Source organism: Cervus canadensis, chromosome 17, assembly GCF_019320065.1.
Source record: "Cervus canadensis isolate Bull #8, Minnesota chromosome 17, ASM1932006v1, whole genome shotgun sequence".
NCBI lineage: Eukaryota > Metazoa > Chordata > Mammalia > Artiodactyla > Cervidae > Cervus > Cervus canadensis.
Genome location: NC_057402.1, coordinates 37270824 through 37289893, shown reverse-complemented (window position 1 = coordinate 37289893; position 19070 = coordinate 37270824). Strand labels below are relative to the sequence as shown.

The 19070-nt window shown below is 50.3% G+C and overlaps 1 protein-coding gene across 2 annotated transcripts; it reads right to left on the bottom strand.

Annotated features, from left to right (window-relative positions):
* Nucleotides 1-505: 505 nt before the first annotated feature.
* CHRNB4 (cholinergic receptor nicotinic beta 4 subunit) lies at nt 506-17499 on the bottom strand. 2 transcript variants are annotated; one of them, XM_043490198.1, is made up of 6 exons: nt 17289-17499; nt 12672-12820; nt 6975-7019; nt 6762-6871; nt 5014-6004; nt 506-1441 (listed from the first exon to the last, which is right to left on the bottom strand). In XM_043490198.1, the coding sequence occupies exons 1-6, from the start codon at nt 17341-17343 to the stop codon at nt 1301-1303; spliced, it is 1491 nt and encodes a 496-aa protein (XP_043346133.1). In that variant the 5' UTR covers nt 17344-17499; the 3' UTR covers nt 506-1300. The 2 variants fall into 2 exon arrangements, with proteins under 2 accessions (XP_043346133.1, XP_043346134.1); XM_043490199.1 differs by lacking the exon at nt 6975-7019.
* Between the last annotated feature and the right edge of the window lie 1571 nt (nt 17500-19070).

Genomic DNA, 19070 nt, shown 5'->3' with positions numbered 1-19070 from the left:
CCTGAGTCTCGTGACCCCACAGACTGTAGTCTGCCAGGCTCCTCTGTCCATGGAATTCTCCAGGCAAGAATACTGGGGTGGGTAGTCATTTCCTTCTCAAGGGGATCTTCCCGACTCAGGGATTGAACCCTGGTCTACCTGCATTGCAGGTAGATTCTTTACCATCTGAGCCACCAGACATGAATCTATACATGTGTTAAACTTAACAAAACATTACATAAAAGTCAGTTTTATTGTATAATTTTTAAAATAGATTTTAAAAAAATCTCCTCCTCCATTCCACAAATATTTTGAGTGCCTACTACAGGCCAGGCACTGTGCAAGAGATAATATGTAGGGGAAGCCAATCAGAACATCAGTGAAGGAGACACACTTGACCCAGGCAGGATGAAAAACAGAACGTGACCAGGGCTGGGGAGTGTGGAGGAGACAGCCATTCCTTTCAGGTGGGGAACCACGGAGAGGCTCAGAGGAGGGTGCAGGAAGGAGGAATAGGAGCCATGTATTCATTCAACAAACATTTATTGAGCCCCTACTGTGTGCTGAGCTCTGTCCTGTGGGGATATCGCAGCAAACACAAAGGTCTAGGTCCCCACTATCACAGAGTTCACACTCTAGTGAGTGAGAGGCGGACAATAAACACTCTAATGAGAGTCTTGGGTGCTGAGGGGCACTGGAGGAAGGTGGTGGGGTAACACGGCTGTGGGGGAGAATGCTTTGGAATGAAGGGCTGAGGGAGGCCTCTGGGGGAGGTGGCCTTGGACAAATGACGGGTGGAGCAGAGCCCTGAATGATGCAGCTGTTTGGAGAGCTTCCGAGGCATCCAGAGAAGCAGGTGTTGGTAGAATGTACAGCAAAGGCAGGGGCTCTAAGCTGGGAAGATACTGAAGCACGTGAGGGACTAAAAGAAGGCCAGTGAACCTCGTGGATAGGTGGAGTGGAGAGAGATGGAGTGAGAGGTAGGCCGGGATGGGGGTAAGATGCCAATGTTATGCTCATCGTTATCTGCACTGTCTGCTGGGGAAGGAAGATAGGCCAGAATTAAGGTATCCAAAGACCCTCCTGCTGGGGGTTTCCTGGGGTTCCTCCAAGGCCTTCAGAGAGGACAGTCCAGGCCCCTCATTCTTGCCGCTCCCCCACCTCCCTCCATGGCTATGGCTGTTGGATGAGGCTGATGTCTTATTGACTCATTTATTTAGGGCTTCATCTGCCGTGACCCAGAAGGAAGCGGCAAACTGTCCACCTGGCCACTCACAGCATCTCACCCCACATCCTGGGGGCCTCAGACACGCAGGGCAGCCTAGGGCTCTTCAGAAGGCGTGTGGGTCTGGAAGAGGGGAGGTAGGAAGAGCCCCACAGTGCCGAGCACACACACAACCACGAACACCCACAGAAACAGCCGGTCCACCACCATGGCCACGTACTTCCAGTCCTCGATGACCTGTGGGCAGACAGAGGGGCCGGTTACAGGGGCCGAGTGAGGGGGGGTCCTGTTTTCCCTCTTCCCCCTGAGTTGGGGCCCCACTCTCTGGCCAGGGACCCTGCAGGCCACTTAGTACTTGGAGGGCGCGTTCTGAGTCTGAGGCTGGTTTTTCAGCCGCGAACCTGTGTGCCTCTAGGGTCCTCAGTCCACCCCTACCCACACCTATCTCAATCCACCCCTCCTCCATGGCATCATGGAGCCACTGGGAGCTGGGCTGTATACGAAGGTTAGGAGGAAGGGGTTATTGATGCCACACATGCGATTCGAAACCAAACTCGATTACACATAAGGGGGGCAGGACCTGAGGCTCACAAGGCCCCTGCTCTCATTTCCACCCCAAGCCCACTGTCTGAGCTGGCTTCACCCAAAGGAAGATTTGGGGTGCACCGAGCTGAGAGGCGGCTGGGCAGTGGGGCCTGCAGGACAGCTGGAAATCCTGCTGTTTAATTTGTTCAATTCCGTTAACAGCAGATTGTCTGCTAGTTCCTCTAAACAAGACCCATCTCCTTCTAGTCATCTAGGTTTCTCTCCTCCACCCTCCTGCCCTTCCCCCAGCTCCCCGCCCCCACCCCAATGCTCTGTGTGGTTCTTCTCAGACTCAGCTGTGGGATAAAGGATTGGCAGGAACCTGACTGGCCTCCTGAGGTGCAACCGCAGATGCGCCTGCCTCCCTGGCCTGGGGGAGATGCCCCCAGAGAGACCCAGCCTCCTGCTCTTCCTCCCCCACCTCCGCTTTCACAGCCCACCCTGTCTGGATCCTTCTGCATGCGAACTTGCTCCGGTGGAGACTGGCTGGATGGGCAGAATTCAGCAGAGGCTCTGGAGCTGGAAATTCGGGCAGCAATGGGCAGGCTGGTGTCAGTGACCCAATTTGTCAGAGCCCTGGTCAGCAGTGGGCATCTACCCTTCAGGACGACCGCTGGTCAACCAGTCCCACACCCCCAACCAAACACAGCCGCTGCAGAAACCTCACACTCTTCACATGGGGCTCTTGGGTTTCTTTTTGAAAGCCCTAAGTGCCAACGACTCTGTGTGTGTATACGCGCCTCTCCCCCTCTTTTTATATTTCTGCACTATTTATAGTGACCTGTTAATCACCAGGGAGGGTGAAAGTGCTGAAGATTAGAAGCAGCCCGGGCTGGCTTAGGGGCAAGCAAGCATGCTCTGGAAGGGAAGAAAGCCTCTTTTCTCCAGCTAGGCACGAGAAAGTCGATCAACAAATAAGGCCACCATGTGTCAGTTCAGGGCAAGGCACTGCAAGAAATGTTAATGACGTCAGAAAGATCTGAGTGCGGACCTGGACTCTGCTCTGTGCCAGCTGTGTGACCTTGGGCAAGTCAGTGAGCTTCTCTGGACCTAGTTTTCTCTATTGTAAAATGGGAGTTTGAGTAAATGCCACGTCACAGGTTCCTGGGAGAGTTAGCGGTAACGTCTATCAGGTCCTGGCAGAGCGCCTGATGTGTGGTTGGAGCTCAGCGAACACAGGCCATTATGTTATGGTAACCACGGGTCATGCCTGGCTCCTTCCCACAAGATGCTTTTAATTAACTGAGTTAGAAACAGGAGGAGGTCTAGAGGAGGGGCTAGAGGGTGGTGAGACCTTTAGAAGAGAGAGCTCAGGGTGGGGGCCAGGCTAGGCCACGGGTGCAGGAGACTAGCTTCTCACCCTGTGTCTACACAGGAACTGGCAGGGATCTGGTTAAAAATACAACCCTTGGACTGCCTCCCACAGCGGTCCCGGCTCAGTCAGAACAGGTGGCCCCAAAAGCTGTATTTTGAAAAGTTGCCCAAGTGGTTCCTAATTAGCCAGCAAGGCCCCAGGCTGCATATGAACGTTTGGGAGTCAATGAATTAGGTGATGCTGAGCTACTGAATGGTTCTGAACTAAAGCAAGCGTAATTCAATCCATTTTTTAGAAAGTGAAATCTGATCATTCTGTAGAGCTGTGCGATTCTCAAACTGGACTGAGCCTAGGCATCCACTAGGGATCCGGTGAAAATGCAGCTGCTGAGCCACCAGGTCTGGGATGGCGGTGGGAAGACTGCGGGCAGGCAGTTGAGCTGCAGGCTCTCTAACCAGCTCCCAGGCCAGGCTGGTGCGGCTGGTCCAAGGACCACACTCCGAGGACAAGGGTGTAGAAGAGCTTGTGTCCTATATTCTGCTTGTTAGCAAAGCTTTCTCACAGGGTAATTTTGGAGCTTTTCCACCCTGTTCTTTTCTCTCGGCACTAACTAATGGAATCCCAGAACCGTCGCTTGAGAATAAGGCTGGTGAAAAGGAATTGCAGGAAGGTAAGAACATGGAGCGGAGAAGGCAATGGCACCCCACTCCAGTACTCTTGCCTGGAAAATCCCATGGATGGAGGAGCCTGGTAGGCTGTGGTCCATGGGGTCGCACAGAGTCGGACATGATTGAAGTGACTTAGCCGCAGCAGCAAGAACATGGAGATGCCCTCTTTTTTCCCGGGGAAGCTGCATGTTGTATCATAAAAAAATCTGTTCAAAGAATCTTATCCGATAAGGTGTTAAGATGTGAACATTCACAAGACTCTGAAACTTGTTCTCCTGCCTGGTTTGGAAAATTTCTAACTGTTACCATTACATTCTGTGTTTAGCTGTCATAAAATTGTCCTCTGAAGCGTTACTTGTTCAGTGGAATTGATTGAGATGCCTGAGCTCTAGAACTCATTGCTCTGTCCTGTGAAAATAAGCTTAACCTCTTTTTTGGAAATCTGTAATTGTAGTCACCCTAGTTGATAATTTATTACCCTGGTAGCAATAATATTTGAATGGATAGTTCTACACTCCAAAAAGCTATAAATGTTTGCGTTGCTTCTTCACAAGCCTGACAAGCATGGGAGTGGAGATCCTGGGTGCCCTGGCCCACCTGTGTCCCTAAAGGCTGCAGAATCATTTTCCAGCCCATGGACAGCCTCCCACTTCCTGCCTGCTTCTCCTCTCCGCTCTGCCCCAGGGCTTCCTCCTGCACCAAAGCTGCTTGCTCCACAGCCAGCTGGCGTCACCAGGAAGTGCAGGGGAGTTAAAGCCCCAGGGCTACTCGAGCCATGGGGGATGGGAGTGATGGGCAAATACCCTTTTCCCTGCCAGGGGATGATTCTGAGGCATGCTCCCACGTTTCTGCAGGGGGTGTCTGATGCCCCAGAGCGCATAGCAGTTTCCTGCTCACTGATACCCACTCTGGCTCTCCTCCTTTCCCCGTCTCACTTTCTCCACTTCCTTAACGTGCTTCGTGGGATCACTTTTCAGAAAAAAAAAAAACTACCTCTGCCTAGGTCCTTATATCAAGCTCTGCTTTGGGGGAACCCAAAACAAACTAAAAAGGATCATTGATACTTCCTTCCTCTCCCTGGAAGCACAAAACTAAAAACTCATCTTAGCTTTCGATTTCTTATTCAAGCAAAGAATCTGAGAGCCTTTGTCTCATGAATTAACTTCAGGAAATGGGAAACTGACTGTAGAGTCCAAACCTCTTCCATTGGGCGGGTGTTGGGGGCTGGGCTAGCAACTTACACTCTGGTCCAGATCGTCACTCTTCATGTGCTGGGCAATGAAGCTGACTCCCTCTAAAGCCTCCTGCACATCCTGCCTGAACCTCCCAGAAGACCTCAGCCGGAAATCTCTGGGGATACCCGCTGAGTCTGAGGCCACTGGAGACTTGGGAGCCGCCAAGCCAGGGTTCACAAAGTACATGGAGTTCCCATAGAGGTTGGACGAGCTGGTGGGGCCCATGGCCAAGGTGGTGGTGGTGGTGGCCTCAGACTTGGTCAGGCGAGCCTGGCTGGACTGGGGCACCCTGGAGGGGCTGCTGTCGGGGCGCTTCATGAAGAGGAAGGTGGGGAGCTTGTGTAGGAAGCAGCGCTTGACCCAGGGCGCCATGGTGTGGGTGCTAGGTGAGCGGTGGTGCACGTTGAGCACGCAGACGCTGGTGACGATGGAGAAGGTGACCAGCACCATGGTGAACATGAGGTACTTGCCGATGAGCGGCACGTTGAGGGAGGTGGGCGGCACGATCTTGGAGATGAGCAGCAGGAAAACGGTGAGAGCCAGCAGCACGGAAATGCACAGCGTCATCTTCTCGCCACAGTCGGATGGCAGATAGAAGACGAGGATAGCCAGGGAGGTGATGAGCACGCAGGGGATGATGAGGTTGATGGTGTAGAAGAGCGGTTTGCGCTTGATGATGAAGTCATAAGTCACGTCCACATAGCTGGGGTCCTGCGGGTTCACTGTCCTTCGCCCAGGGAGGGCGACTATGTCCCATTCGCCACTGGGGGTGAAGTCATCCATGCTGGCCGAGGGCGTCTTGAGGACCATGTCAATCTCCGTGTGGTCATATGTCCAGGAGCGGAACTTGAGGGTGCAGTTCTGCTGGTCAAAGGGGAAGTGCTTCACCTCGATCTTGCAGGCGCTCTTGCAGATGGCAGGGGGCAGCCACAGGACGCTGCCATTGGAGCGGACCACCACGTTGGTATAGAGAGACACCTCATAGGTCCCGTCGGCACTGGGGGCAGGGGCAAGGCATGGAGGAGAACATCATGAAACACATAGATGACGTCTGGCTGTTGTTAGAACTGGCCAAAGAGCCCTGTGGATTATTTCTCACTAGTCACTCTTCCAAACCCCCATGCTCTCACTGGAAAGGCCTGCTTTAATTGGCAGTTGCACAGCAGAGAGAGACCCTGCCATAAAGCAGCCTAAAGGCTTTATGTAGATGAGCTCATTTAAGCCTCACAACGGTCCAATGAAGTAGGTATTATTAATATTATTGTCCCCATTTTACAGATGGGAAAACCAAGGTTCAGAGAAGTCAGCTGCCTTCAAGTTCAGAAAACTACTAAGCAGTATGGCTAAGATTTGAAGTCAGGTCTTTCTGTTTTTATACCACCTACTCATAATCATTTCATGCTTTTGTTGGTACTAGGACCTGGGAAGTCTGTTTAGCCCCCTCCACCTACCTGAAATATGTATGCATATCAAGTCAGTGCTACACAAACAAAGCAACTGACAGTCAAAAAGACTGTATGGAGGACAGAAAGAGCCCTGGACTCGGGGTCAGAAGGTTGGCCCTGGTGCCAGCAGTGCCTGAGTCCTAAGATCCTTCCCATCTCTTGGTCTCCAATTCCTCTCTGTAACTGAGGGTGCTGGCTCTGTGCATCTCTAATTCCTCTTGTACCCTGACAGCCCAGAGGTCTGGCTGAAGCCCAGGACTGGAGGACCCCCAGGCTTGGCCCTCACCACTGGCCATCCCTCTCACTTACTTGTTGTAAAGCACGATGTCAGGCAGCCAGACGCGATTTGCAGGGATCCTCAGGATGTTCACACCCTCATAGCGGGAGCTGTTCCAGGCCAGGCGGTAATCTGTCCATTCCTGAGCAGACAGGCAAGGCCCCATCACTTGTAGGTCCCTCGCCGCCAAGGGGCAGCCCTGGAGGAAACGTCTCCTTGGGCTGGGGACCCTGCAGGGCACTTACCTGTTTCAGCCAGATGTTGGTGGTCATGATCTGCTCTCGCTCATTCTGGGGAGGGAAATGCCACTATCAGTTCACCAAGGAGGAGGTGAACAGACCCCACTTTATCAAGCAAAAGGCTGTGAGCTTCGGGGCCATGTGACCAACCTCTGACCTAACATCTGCAAAAGGCTCAGAGGTATTTCATAACCAGCGTGCCTGAGACAGAGCTCCTTATCTTCACCCAGACCTGGGCTTCCACTGGCACTGCCATCTCAGTGAATGGCACCCCAGCCACACAATTCCACAAGCCAGTAAGCCTGGCAGTTGTTCCTGATCCCTGGCTCTCTGATCCATCAGTAAGTCCTGTAGATCAATGGGTCCCCAACCATTTTGGTAGCAGAGACCAGTTTTGTGGAAGACAATTTTTCCATGGATTGGGGGGGGGGGTGGTTTCAGGATGATTCAAATGCGTTACATTTATCGTGCACTTTATTTCTATTTTGTGGCAATCTTAGGACATTCCACTTTGACTTTAGGGTTAGGATTTGTGCTCCTATGAGAATCTAATGCTCCTGCTGATCTGACGTGAGGCACAGCTCAGGTGGTAATGGGAGTGATGGGGAACAGCTGTAAATACAGATGAAGCTTTGATTGTTCACTCACCATTCACCTGCTGTGCAGCCCAGTTCCTAACAGGCCACAGTACCAGCTTGGGGGGTTGGGGACCCTACACAAGTTCAGACTTGCCTGCTTCTCCCCATCTCCTCTGCCACTATCATCTCTCGGTTCCTAGATACTGCATCTTTTCTGAATTCAAGGTTTGTGGCAACTCTGTGTGGAGCATCGTATTGACAGTTTTTCCAACAGCAGTTGCTCACTGTGTGTGTCTATGTCACCTTTTGGTCATTTTTGCAACATTTAAAACTTTTTAATTATTATATTTGTCCTGGTGATCTGTGATCAGTGATCTTTGATGTTACTACTACAAAAAAAATTACAACTCAGATGATGGTTAGCTTTTTTTTTTTTTTTTAGCAATAAAGCACTTTAAAATTAAGTTATGTACATTGCATTTTAGACATAATGCTATTGCACACTTAATACAGCATAGTGTAAACATACTTTTTATATGTACTGGGAGACCAAAAAAATCATGTGACTTAATATTCACTATATTGCAGTGGTCTGAAACCAAACCTTAAGTATCTCCAAGGTAATATGGCAGTTATGCTCTACAAAGTCAATAGGGACCTTCCAGATTTCTTCTCTACCACATCTAGAATGTGGTCCTCATCTGCATGGTCCACAATGACTACTGCAGCTGCAGCCATTATACCCACATTCTAGGCTCTTGAAGGGTAAACGGAAAGAGGAGAGAGAAGATGCATGTCAATTGTCTTTTCCCCCCAAATGTCTTGTTTTAATTAGAGTATTTAGACCATTTACATTTAGTGTAGTTACTGATATATTTGGGTTTAAACCTACTATCTATCTGTTTTCTGTTTATTCCCTTTCTCTCTTTTCTTGCCTTATTTTGGATTAACTATTTTATTATCCATTCTCCCCTTATTAATGTGATTCTTTTTTTAGTAGTTACTCTGGAGACTAAAAGATGCATATACTTAACCTTTTAGCACCTCATATAAATTAGTACTTTTATCACTTCTAGAACAAGGCAAGAACTTTAGAACATTTCATCTACGCCCTCTTTACTTTGGGGCTATTGTTATGTTTTTAATTCTACATATAATAAAAACCTTGCATGATATATTTTTTATTTTATACTGTCAATATCAGTTCAAATTCACCCATATAATTACCCTTTCTGTTATGCTTCATTCTTTCCTACATTTCTGTATTTCCATCTGGGATCATTTTTCCTTATGGTTAAAGAACATCCTTTAGTATTGGGTCTTCTTTTATTAAATTCTCTCTCTCTTTTTGTCTGAAAACATCTTTGTTTAACCTTCATTTTTAATTTTTTTTTTTTTTTTTACTGGTTGTATACATCTAAGTTTGCAGGTTTTTCTTACAGCATTTAAAAAATGTCATTTAATTTTCTGGCTTCCATTTCAGCTGTTAGTTTTATTGTTTCTTCTGACTTGTTTCTTCCTGACTGCTTTTAAGATTTTCTTTGTCTTTGGTGATCAGGAGTTTGTCTATAATGTACCTTGGTAAGATTTTCTTTGTATTTATTCCACATAGGGTTCATAGAGCCTCTTGCACCTGTATCTTAATATCTTTAGTCAGTTTTGGAAAATTCTCAGTCAGTATCACCTCAAATATTGCTTCTGTCTTATTTTTATATCCACTCTTTCAGGAACTCTAGATGCACATGTTAAACCTGACATTTTTATCACATACCATATTATCTTCATTTCTATGTTTTCCTTCCTTTTTTCTATCATTTGTCTAGATATTTTCAATTGACCTCTCTTGCTGTTAATTTTCTCTTTTGCCATGACCAATCTGCTATTAAACCCATCTAATACATTTTAAATTCTCTATCACTTTACGTTTCTTGAACATATTAATGCATGGTATTTTCTTTTTAAGAAAATTTCTTCTGTTTATTTTTAGTAGTGGTAAAAAAACACATAACATAAATTTTACTGTCATAATGCAAGTTATTTTAAAGTCTATGTCTGATGACTTCAATATCTGAATCATCTGTGTGTATTTCCCTTCTTTTATCTCTTGTTTTATCTTTTCTTATTTCATCTTGTCTTATTGCTTTCTTAGTAGGTTTTTATCTGACTTTATCTGCCTCCAGGGAGGACCAACTTTGGTTTTAAGGCAGGCAGTCAGAGGAAGGGCAAATCATTTTCATCATCTGTGACTGAACTGGCTCAAAGCAGGTTTTAGTTTTCGTGAGAGCTGGTCTGTTCTTGACTCATTTTGATTCTTAGGGATGGTCCTTTCAAGGTTCTCACCAAAGCCCCATCTCCTTGGTGGGGCTCCAATTCCAATTTGTGTCATCTCAGGCCTGCAAGAGTGGCAATGATTCAGTTAGGCTTCCCAACCTCTTAGCCACCACTTTGGGATTCAGCTCCCTAGCCCCTTGGCCCAATGTTTGTCTACCAATCATCAAATGAGGGGGAAAGCACCAGAAACTGTCAGGGCTACCTCCTGGGTCCTGGTCCCTCAAATCCTAGCTAAACTCTCCAAGACCTTCAAATTAACTGTGGGGAGGAGAGGCATTTTTGTCTGGCTTTTCTAAATATTCTTGTGAGAAAGTTAATCTGCAACAGGCAACTCTGTCATTAATGGAAGCTAAAAACCTTCATCTGCCTTAAAAAATTTTTTTGAAGTGGAGGTACAATTTACATACTATGAAAGGCATAGATCTTAAGTGGTACAGTTTGATCAGTTTTAACAATGCATTATCCAGGTAACCCATCTCCTTTCAAGGTATAGAACATTGCTATCACCCAGAAAGGTCTCTTGTTCTTTAGTCCTGTGTCTCAGTCCTCTCTGCTTCCCCAGCAGCTGCCTTCCCAAAGACAGCCCCAGCATTCCCAGAGTGCAATCTCGGAAGGCCTGCTGGCCTTCACATGGCACAAACTCCCTGTTTGCACCCTAGAAACTTGCATCTTTAAACTGGTTATGCCCTTAATCCTTCCTCCTCGAAAACCAAACCCTGAAATACAGTAGGGAAAGTAAGCCCCCAAACCTCATATTTGTTCTATACACAGCTTTTGGGATTATGACAGCTCACAGTGCTATGCTCACAGGTGTTGGGGCTGGAGGCTGTGTGCCCTCCTCTTTCTGGTAACTTCTGTTACCCCCACAGAGCAGATCTGGGAGGGGCAGCCTGACCCTGGAAATGTGGTGAGAGCTGCCTGCCTGTCCTCCCTCACTAGGGCAGCAGCTGGGCTCACCCCATTAAGCAAAAAGCCCTTGGCTGGACAATAACACTCAGACACCAGCCTGGGAGCGGCCTGGCCAGAAGCGCTTATTCCTTCCAGTTGGCCTGCGGAGAGGAGAGGGGCAGAGAACACAGGCTTTTCACCCCTCCCCCATTCTGGAGCTGTGCTTCCTCCCAGGGGAGGAAGCCAGCCAGTAATTTAGCCAAAGCCTTCTCGAGGGCTATAGGTTGGAGGGGCTGGCTTTGTGGGGGTCGACTGGGCTAGGGAGAGAGGCTAGGGATAAGAAGGCAGTCGCTGGACCAGAGGAGGTTCAGCCATCTTGGCTGGCTCCTTCCCCTCGCCTGGACACAGTGCCCTACACACTCCCCATGTGAATGCTCCTCTCAGAGCTGCTTTCAGAGGCAGGGTTCCAGACCTGTGCGTGGGGATGTGGAAAGGGCCACAAGGAAGATTAACAATGGGCCATGGTTTTCTCAGGCACCCCCAACTCAGAGACAGCAGAGGGGAGAGAGGGAGCTCCTTGTACCTCAGCCTTCCTCAGTACCCCTACCCAGGTCCCACGTCTACACATGACAACCCTACTCGTGGACTCTATAATCCAGTCTTCATTTCCATACCCTCAGTGACTACCCTCATTATCCAGACCCTCAAGGCAGCAGCTGACTCTGGCCATGTTCCTACACCCGGGCCTCTGTACCCATAGGTTTCTGTACCCCGATTCCTATTTCTCCCCGATAGGCAGGGGATATGTGAGGTCATCTGTTCAACAGACAGGGGAGATGATAAGGTAGAAGGAAGAGATGCTTATGGCCATGTTGGAGGCCCATCTGTCTGTGGCAGGCCTGTTGGCTGCCTACTCAGTGGTCATTCCACCCTTACAACTTCTTTGTTAATAAAACTACGACTTTGTTAGATATTGCATACTCATGAACTTCATGGGCCCTTCTCTGGCCTCCTAGCCACATACTTTATTATATACTTAGCTGTGCCAGGTCTTAGTTGCATCACGCAGGATCTTTGATCTTCATTGCAACATGTGAGATCTTTAGTTGCAGCATGCAGGATCTAGTTCCCTGACCTGGGATGGAACTCAGGCCCCCTGCATTGGGAGCATGGAGTATTAGCCACTGGACCACCAGGGAAGTCCCACCACATATTATTAAGTCTTAGCTAACCATGGTAATTCCATTCCTCCAGCCAATAATCAGTGAAAGCTTAGGCATGAGCTGTAGCCCTGGCCATTGGGATGCCCAGAGGTGGGGAGGTCTCTAGGAAAGTCTTCCTCATACTTAAAAAGGTACCCAAAAAAAGATTTGGCATTTACTGCCACAGACATTGTCATGTGAAGATTTTATGTTTGGAACCATGGCCGCCATCTTGTGATCATGGTGTGGGGGTGGGGGCAGGAAACAAGAGAATCCCAGAGTCCTGACATCATTGCCAACAACCTAGAATCCTGACATCACTGAATTACTGCATTAACCAACACTGAAATGACTGGTCTGCTCTCTTGTTATGTGATATAACAGATGTCCTTATTGTTTTAGCCATTTATAGTTGGATGCTTTGTTGGTCATCCAACTATGCTTGAAGCCAAAGCATTGTAATTGGTATTGAGGTCATGGATGTGCAGGTGGCTCCAGAGTGTGGAACAAGAGTGCACAAAGTGGGCAAGACCTCTTTAGCAAAGAAAAGAGCAAGTGCAAAGACACAGACAGTAGTTGGGAAAGAAAAATAATAACTTAGAGGCCGAGTCAGGGGTCTCAAAGTTTAGGCAAATTCCTTAATTTTCACATATGGAAAAACATCAGATGAATAACCTTGGGGCACATCTGCCCCCTGTACCTACCACACTGATGAGCTGGGCCAGGGAGAGCTGCAGCTGGATGGAGATGAGCTGGGAGGAGCTGGTGGCTGGGCGGATCAAGTTGTTGTAGCGGGTTTTGTTCAGAAGGTCGTCCATGAGCTTCTCCTCTGCATTGGCCACACGGCAGTCCCCTGGGAAAACACACACACACACACACACACACACACACACACACACACACACACACACACACACACACACAGAGTCAGATCTGCAGGGTCCTCACCCAACAGATGGCAGGGAAAGGGAAAGCTGCAAAGGCCAGGGGACACAGGTGCCCTCAGGGCCAGTCGGAGCAGCTAGGATGCTGGCAGGCCTGCCTCTCCTTGGGGTCTTCCAATTATATTTGTCCAAGACAGAGTTCAGCTCTCTCCCCGCAACCCTACATCTTCCTCTTCCTGTTGCCGCTGACAGTGAATGGCACCTGGGCATCTATTTCTGACCCCTCTCTTGGTTCATCCAAGTGGCCACCCGGTTCTGTCTCTTCCACTTTCCAAGTCATTCAGTCCGTCCTCCTCTCTCCATCTCCCCAGCCCTGATCCTGGCTCACCACCCTGCCCCCAGGCTCTTCCAGGGAGACCTCTTTGCTGGTCTCCCCACCCCAATTCTGCCCCTGCTGCCACGTCCCATAGTGCCAGAGTGGTCTTCCTACAGCTACTGGATCAGAGCCCATCCCTGCCCATAACCTCTCAGAGCTGTAGGCCGAGTTCACATCCCCATGTTTCAGCTTGGCATCCAAAGTCCTGTGCTCCTGGCACCAGCATTACTTCTTCAACCTGATCTTTTTTTACCTCTCCACCTCTATGCCCAGGTGCTCTACATTTCAGCCATATATACTGTTTTTATTTCCCCATGTGACCTTCACTGTCTCACTTCTAAGTCTTCCAGTGCACTCTTCTGCCAGAATAGCCACCAGCCGTCAAATATCTGAGTGTCTTTCTTATGCCAGGCACTGCCTTATGTGCTGGGTATAACAGCCAGCACAGACCCAGAAATGGCTCCTGCCCTCAGAGAGCCTCCCGTGTAGTGGAGGAGAGACATTACTCAAATGTGAATTTGTGTTCAGAGCTGGGGAGATGGTGATGCTTTCACTAAAAGAGAAAAGGACTGGGCCAGGGGGCAGTTTCTTGCGTTCAGACTCTGCCCTATAGAGAGGAAGGTGCCTTTGAGACACCAGATGAAGGGGTCCAACTGGCAGTTGGCTCCTGGTCTGGAGCTTAAAGGAGGGGTCTGGGCTCAGAACCACATTTGAGACCCAGTAAAGGCAGCCTCCTGCAAGGAGCCTGAGGTGGTCGTGAGCCCCACTGAATGCTCCCAGCCCCAGAGCTGCCCTTTTTCACACCCCAGATCTCTTGCCACGTGGCATCTGGGTCTTTGTCCCATCTCCCTCACATGTTTGGGAGTGAAGGTGAGGTTCAGAAACTCCATCATGTTCACTCTGGTGACTTCAGTTCAGGGTAAGTGGGGGAAGGGCTTTGGAAAGAAGGAGCCTCCGAGGAAGGTCAAGGACACCTGAGCAGGAGATCCCAGGGATAAGGGAAGAGATGAAGGTGTACAGAGGAAATAGTGGGGCAGCAAGAAAGAGGGGGAAAGGATGAGGGAATAAGGAAGGCTGAGGCGGTGGGGGTGGGTCTGCTGGCTCAGCAGGCGCTGCACTGGGATTACATCTCTGGATGTGGCCAGAGGACCCCGAGTGTGAACTGCCCGACAAAGCAAGTCTGAGGTGGACTCCTGGGTGGGAGCTGGGCTGGATGCAAGGCCACAGAGGGGAGCTACCACCCTGCCGGCTCCACACACTTTCCAACTCGTTGCCTATCTGGAGCAGATGCAATATTTAGTGCCTGTGAAAGATGCTCCCAGCGCACCTGCTGCCCACTGTCCCTCCCCCAAACTGCCCCAGGCTGCCCAGAGGGTCCTGTGGATGCCTGGCCTACATTCTGAGCTCTGCCTCTCATTACCCTGGACCCCCTCCGAGAGGCCAGCTGCTGGAAGCCAGTCTGTAGCCCCCCGAGTTGACCCACCATTTCAGCAGGGTATGACTTGCCCAAGTCCATCTGGCATGTCTGGGACAGCTCAGGTCAGAATCTGTAGCTCGTGGCCCCCACCCCTGAAGGGCTGGATCTCACATCTCTGCAGCCCCAGGAGGCTGGTTTACCTGGGTATCTAAGAGGCCAGGGCTGCTTGGCAGGCTGGGAGAGCCTGTGTTCCAGCTCTGAGCCCCTGGGAGGCTCAGGTTGCTCACCTTTGGGGCTGTCCTGCCTCTCAGGCATTCAGTTGGCCCCCAGGGACCCCTTCCCATCTTGAGGACCAGCTGTGGGCTCCAGAGAAAGCAGTTCCAAAAACCTTAGACCACTTATTCCACTCTGTTTCTTATCTGGGGAAACTGAGACCAAAGAGGGGGAGGAACTTACTCAAGGAGCCCCAGCAAGTCAGAGGCAGAGCCAGGTCTAGGAAGCTCTTTCAGATAGAGCCCCCCTCCCACCCCAATCCCCAACCCCTGGGTCTTCTATCACACCCTTAAGGAGCCTGTCCCTGCAGAAGCCATGGAGGGGTCCAGAGCCAAGTGTGTACTCACGGCTGTGCCTGCATTTGTACGTGTATACGTGTACAGTGTCGGGGGGAGGCGGGGTGGGGGGAGCAGCAAAGGTTGCAGGGGGTTCAAACAATACATGGTTAGGCTTTTCAATCTGCTGCTTTATGCCTGTGAGGCCTGCCAGGTTTAAAAGACAAGGAACAGGAACCCAGATGACAGGGGTGGCCCAGAAGAGGTGAAAGCTTCCCAGACACAGTCGGGGGTCACCTCCGAGCCCTGGGGCTGGCAGAGATACACACAGAGGCCACCACTAGGGGTCAGTCATGACCCAGTGATTCTGAGGAGGAGTGGGCCCGACCTGCCTCTGTCCAGGGCCTGGTCTTCTTAGGCCTTCTCTTCAGGCGTTAACAGTCTGAGAGGGGTGACAGTTTGCGAGGAAGCCATGGCTGGAATTCTAAACTGGGTTAGTGTGTGTACAGTTTGAAAAAGCAGAGCTTATCATTAAAGCTATATTGGAAAAATGGAAAGGCAATAAATAGCTATTGGTTTGTAATACAAGGCCCATAGCTATCGGGGCTTCCCTGATGACTCAGATGGTAAAGAATCTGCCTGCATTGCAGGAGACCCAGGTTCCACCCCTGGATCAGGAAGATCCCCTGGAGAAGGGAATGGCTACCCACTCCAGTATTCTTGCCTGGAGAATTCCATGGACAGAGGATCCTACCAGTCTACAGTCCATGAGTCGCTAATCCTTTCTTTTCACAAACCACAGAAAGTGAAGGGTCACTTTCATAGAATCTTGGCAAGTGGGCATCTGAAAGGCAGAATGATTTTCAGTTGGGGATGTTTGTCCTTAACAGAGGAAGGGAACAAGAGATTTGCATTTATTAAAAGGCAGCTATAGATTTTTCCCCCAAAAGTTGAGGGTTTCAGCTTTTACAAAGAGCTCATATTACCCATAGCTTCTCCAATCATGTGTAAGAATCACCAGTATGCTTGTATAAATGCAGATTCCTGGGCTCCATTTCCAGAAATTCTGACCCTGTGAGCCTAGGATGAGGCCCAGGGATGTGTACTGGCGTTTCTGATACAGGTGGCCCTAGGACCATATTTAAGAAACACTGCAGCTGACAAACTTGAGTCCCCAAGTATGTAGTCAGGGCATATGATACCCATAGAACAGACAGGGAAACGGAGGCTCAGAGAGGGTCAGTGAACAAGTGGTGACAGAGCCAGGACACACACATGGAGTGCAGATATGGTCTCTGGTCAGAGCTCCACTTCCCAAGAGGAACCTTGCACGTCCCCCCATCTTCTTCCAGCACCCTCTGGTATATCTCTGTCCAAGAAAGATACAGCCCTGGTCCTCAGGGCTGATTAGAGCCGGAAGGACAAGCTTGGGCTGGAGGGTAGGAACTGAGAGTCCTCGGAGCACAGATGGGGAGACTGAGGCCCAGAGCAGGCAATCCTCACCATACCTGGACTCTGCTTGGGAAGGACTGACTGGGTTTCCCTTCGAGGTAGAGTCTGCAGGTTCTTGAGTGGCAGGCCCCACTTCCCCAGCCCTGCACTCAGCTAAGCTGGCTGTCCCTGACGGCCAACCCCTAGGGGATGGGTGACCAGGGACAGAGGTGCCAAACGAAGTGTGTTTCCTAGGAGATCCACCCCCAAACACACTTGGACTGGCGAGTTGAGTACCACCCCACCCCACCTCCCCACCCCCAAGCTAAATTTCGCTGTCTCTACAATAGCGCTGGGATTGAGCACACCTTCCCGTCCACTCAGCCCCGCTACCCAGCCCAAAGGCGCTGGATTCGGAGGGTGGCCCTGGTAGCCACGCAGAGGACACGCGGTCCCCACCCCAAACCTCGCAGACCCATTCATCCTGCCCCTCCCCTGCAGCTGGAGAGTGGGCTTAGCCCCGCCCAAGCCCCCACTCGTCGGGGACAATCTCGGGCCACTCCCCCGGGTGCTAAGCAACCCCCCCTTCCCTCCCACCTACAGCCAGTTCAGCCCGGCCCTGCCAGACTCAGGCGCCTCTCCCTCCTTCCCCGAAAAGAACTCACCTCTCCCGCAAAAGGTAACCAGAGAGAAAAGGAGCAGAGGGAGAGCGCTTCTCATGACGGGAAGGCCCTGGAAAGGTAGCGGAGGCGAGTTCAGCGGTCGGACCGCCCGGGCGCCGGCAGCCTCCAGCAGGCTAGTGAGAGCGCGTGCCCACGGCCTCGGAGGTATGGAGTGGCGGTGCGGAGGGCACTAGGACCCCGCGGAGAGCCCAGCCGAGCCCCGCTGGGGGCAGCAGCTGTGAGCTACGCCCACTCGGAAATGGGCGGGGCCGGCACCAAAAGAGTGCCTCTGGCTCTTCTGAGCCAACCTCCTAGGGTCGTCACCCCGGGGCTGACCTTGGTACTTCCAGACCTACTCAGGCCTCCCCCTTTCCCTAAAGGGAGGCTGGCAGAACAGCGTCTGCACCCTTTGTACAACTGGGGAGCCTGAGGCGGACCCTGGCTCTCGCTGTCTTACCTTTGCGAAAAGTGGTTGTACTGTAGCCGGCAGTTCTCTAGGATTTGCCTGCTGCCAGGACTCAGGAGGTCTTACAGAAAAAGACCCCCTGTCTGTGCCCATGGAGTTTGCCGAAAGCAAGGAGCACTGCAAGAAGTAGGGAGTAAGCCTGGTGGTGTGGGAGACAGCTATCTGCAGACATTGGGGAAAGGATGCCTAGGGAAAGTGTGTGGATTTGGGGAGGGTTAAATGGTTCTGAGTCCCCTTACATACTAATAGGTTGAGTGGCAGGATGGGGCCAGAGTGGACTGACTGTCCTTCCACTTGAGCCTTACAACCTGTGCTGACCACAGACAGCTCTGGTGCTTCAAGGGAGCAAGCACCCCCTCCTCCAGCCAAGTGATCCTCGCTAAGAGTTGGAATCAGTATCATTCCTTTGGGAGTTGGGGGACCTTATAGGGCCGGCATCAACACCAGGGCAGCCCTACGTTTGGACCTGGCCAGAAGTGGCGCCTCGATCCAGGATCCTACAGGGCCTTTCGTGTATTCCTGTAGCCCTCATTCCAAGCTTTCCACCTTCTCCCCTCCCTGAGCACCACCAGGCAAACCTAGCAACGGAGGAACAGGGCAGGGTCTGGGGGAGTGGTCACCTAAAGATAGTAACTTTGCCACTTTCTCTCCAGGACTCTCAGGCTTGCTATCATATGGATTTCCCCAATGTCTTTTTTGCTATAATTTGACATGTTGGCATATATTCTTTTAAAAAGAACACTGTTGAAATGGAGCTGACTTCCCTTTTAAGATGGCTTGCAGAATGTAGGATTGAGTGCATTCTCTTCTCCAAACTGTAGCAATAAATAAATGAAATATTGGGTTGGCCAAAAAGTTTGTTTGGGTTTTTCTGTAAGATATTATGGGAAGAGCTGAACAAATTTTTTGGCCAAGTCAATGTATAAAGCAAACAAAAAGACATAACCAGGCTGAAAATAAGAGCTCCACGAACTAATTTTGGGGGGGAAAAAAGCAAAGTAATGGGGGGGCTGAAGTTGGGAGCCTACTAGGCTCTGGAAGTCAAAGGAAGTGGCAGGTGCTTAGGGATAGAAGGGAACTAAAAGACTCTTGGCTGGAAACTAGGGGCTTGGTTGTATCCCAATCCCTGAAAGATGCTGGAGAGGGATACTGCTGCTGATCTGTTGTCTGAGGCCTTAGCTCATAGTATGTATATTACCTCTCATATACCACAGTACAGGAGCTTGAAAATGCCGTGGGACTTGGAGGCATCTGCAAAACCTTAAGTTAGGTGAGCAAGGGTGGGAGGGTGGGAAGGGAGAGAGAGAGGGAGAGGATAC

What these genes read in the sequence shown, in the direction of transcription:
- CHRNB4 (XM_043490198.1), bottom strand. Translation starts at nt 17,343, where the DNA reads ATGAGAAGCGCTCTCCCTCTGCTCCTTTTCTCTCTGGTTACCTTTTGC. An exon ending in GGTTACCTTTTGCGGGAGAG is followed by an intron (nt 12,821 to 17,288) that starts GTGAGTTCTTTT and finishes GTGTTTTCCCAG; the next exon opens with GGGACTGCCGTGTGGCCAAT. An exon ending in GTGACGATCTGGACCAGAGT is followed by an intron (nt 1,442 to 5,013) that starts GTAAGTTGCTAG and finishes GTCTGCCCACAG; the next exon opens with GTCATCGAGGACTGGAAGTA.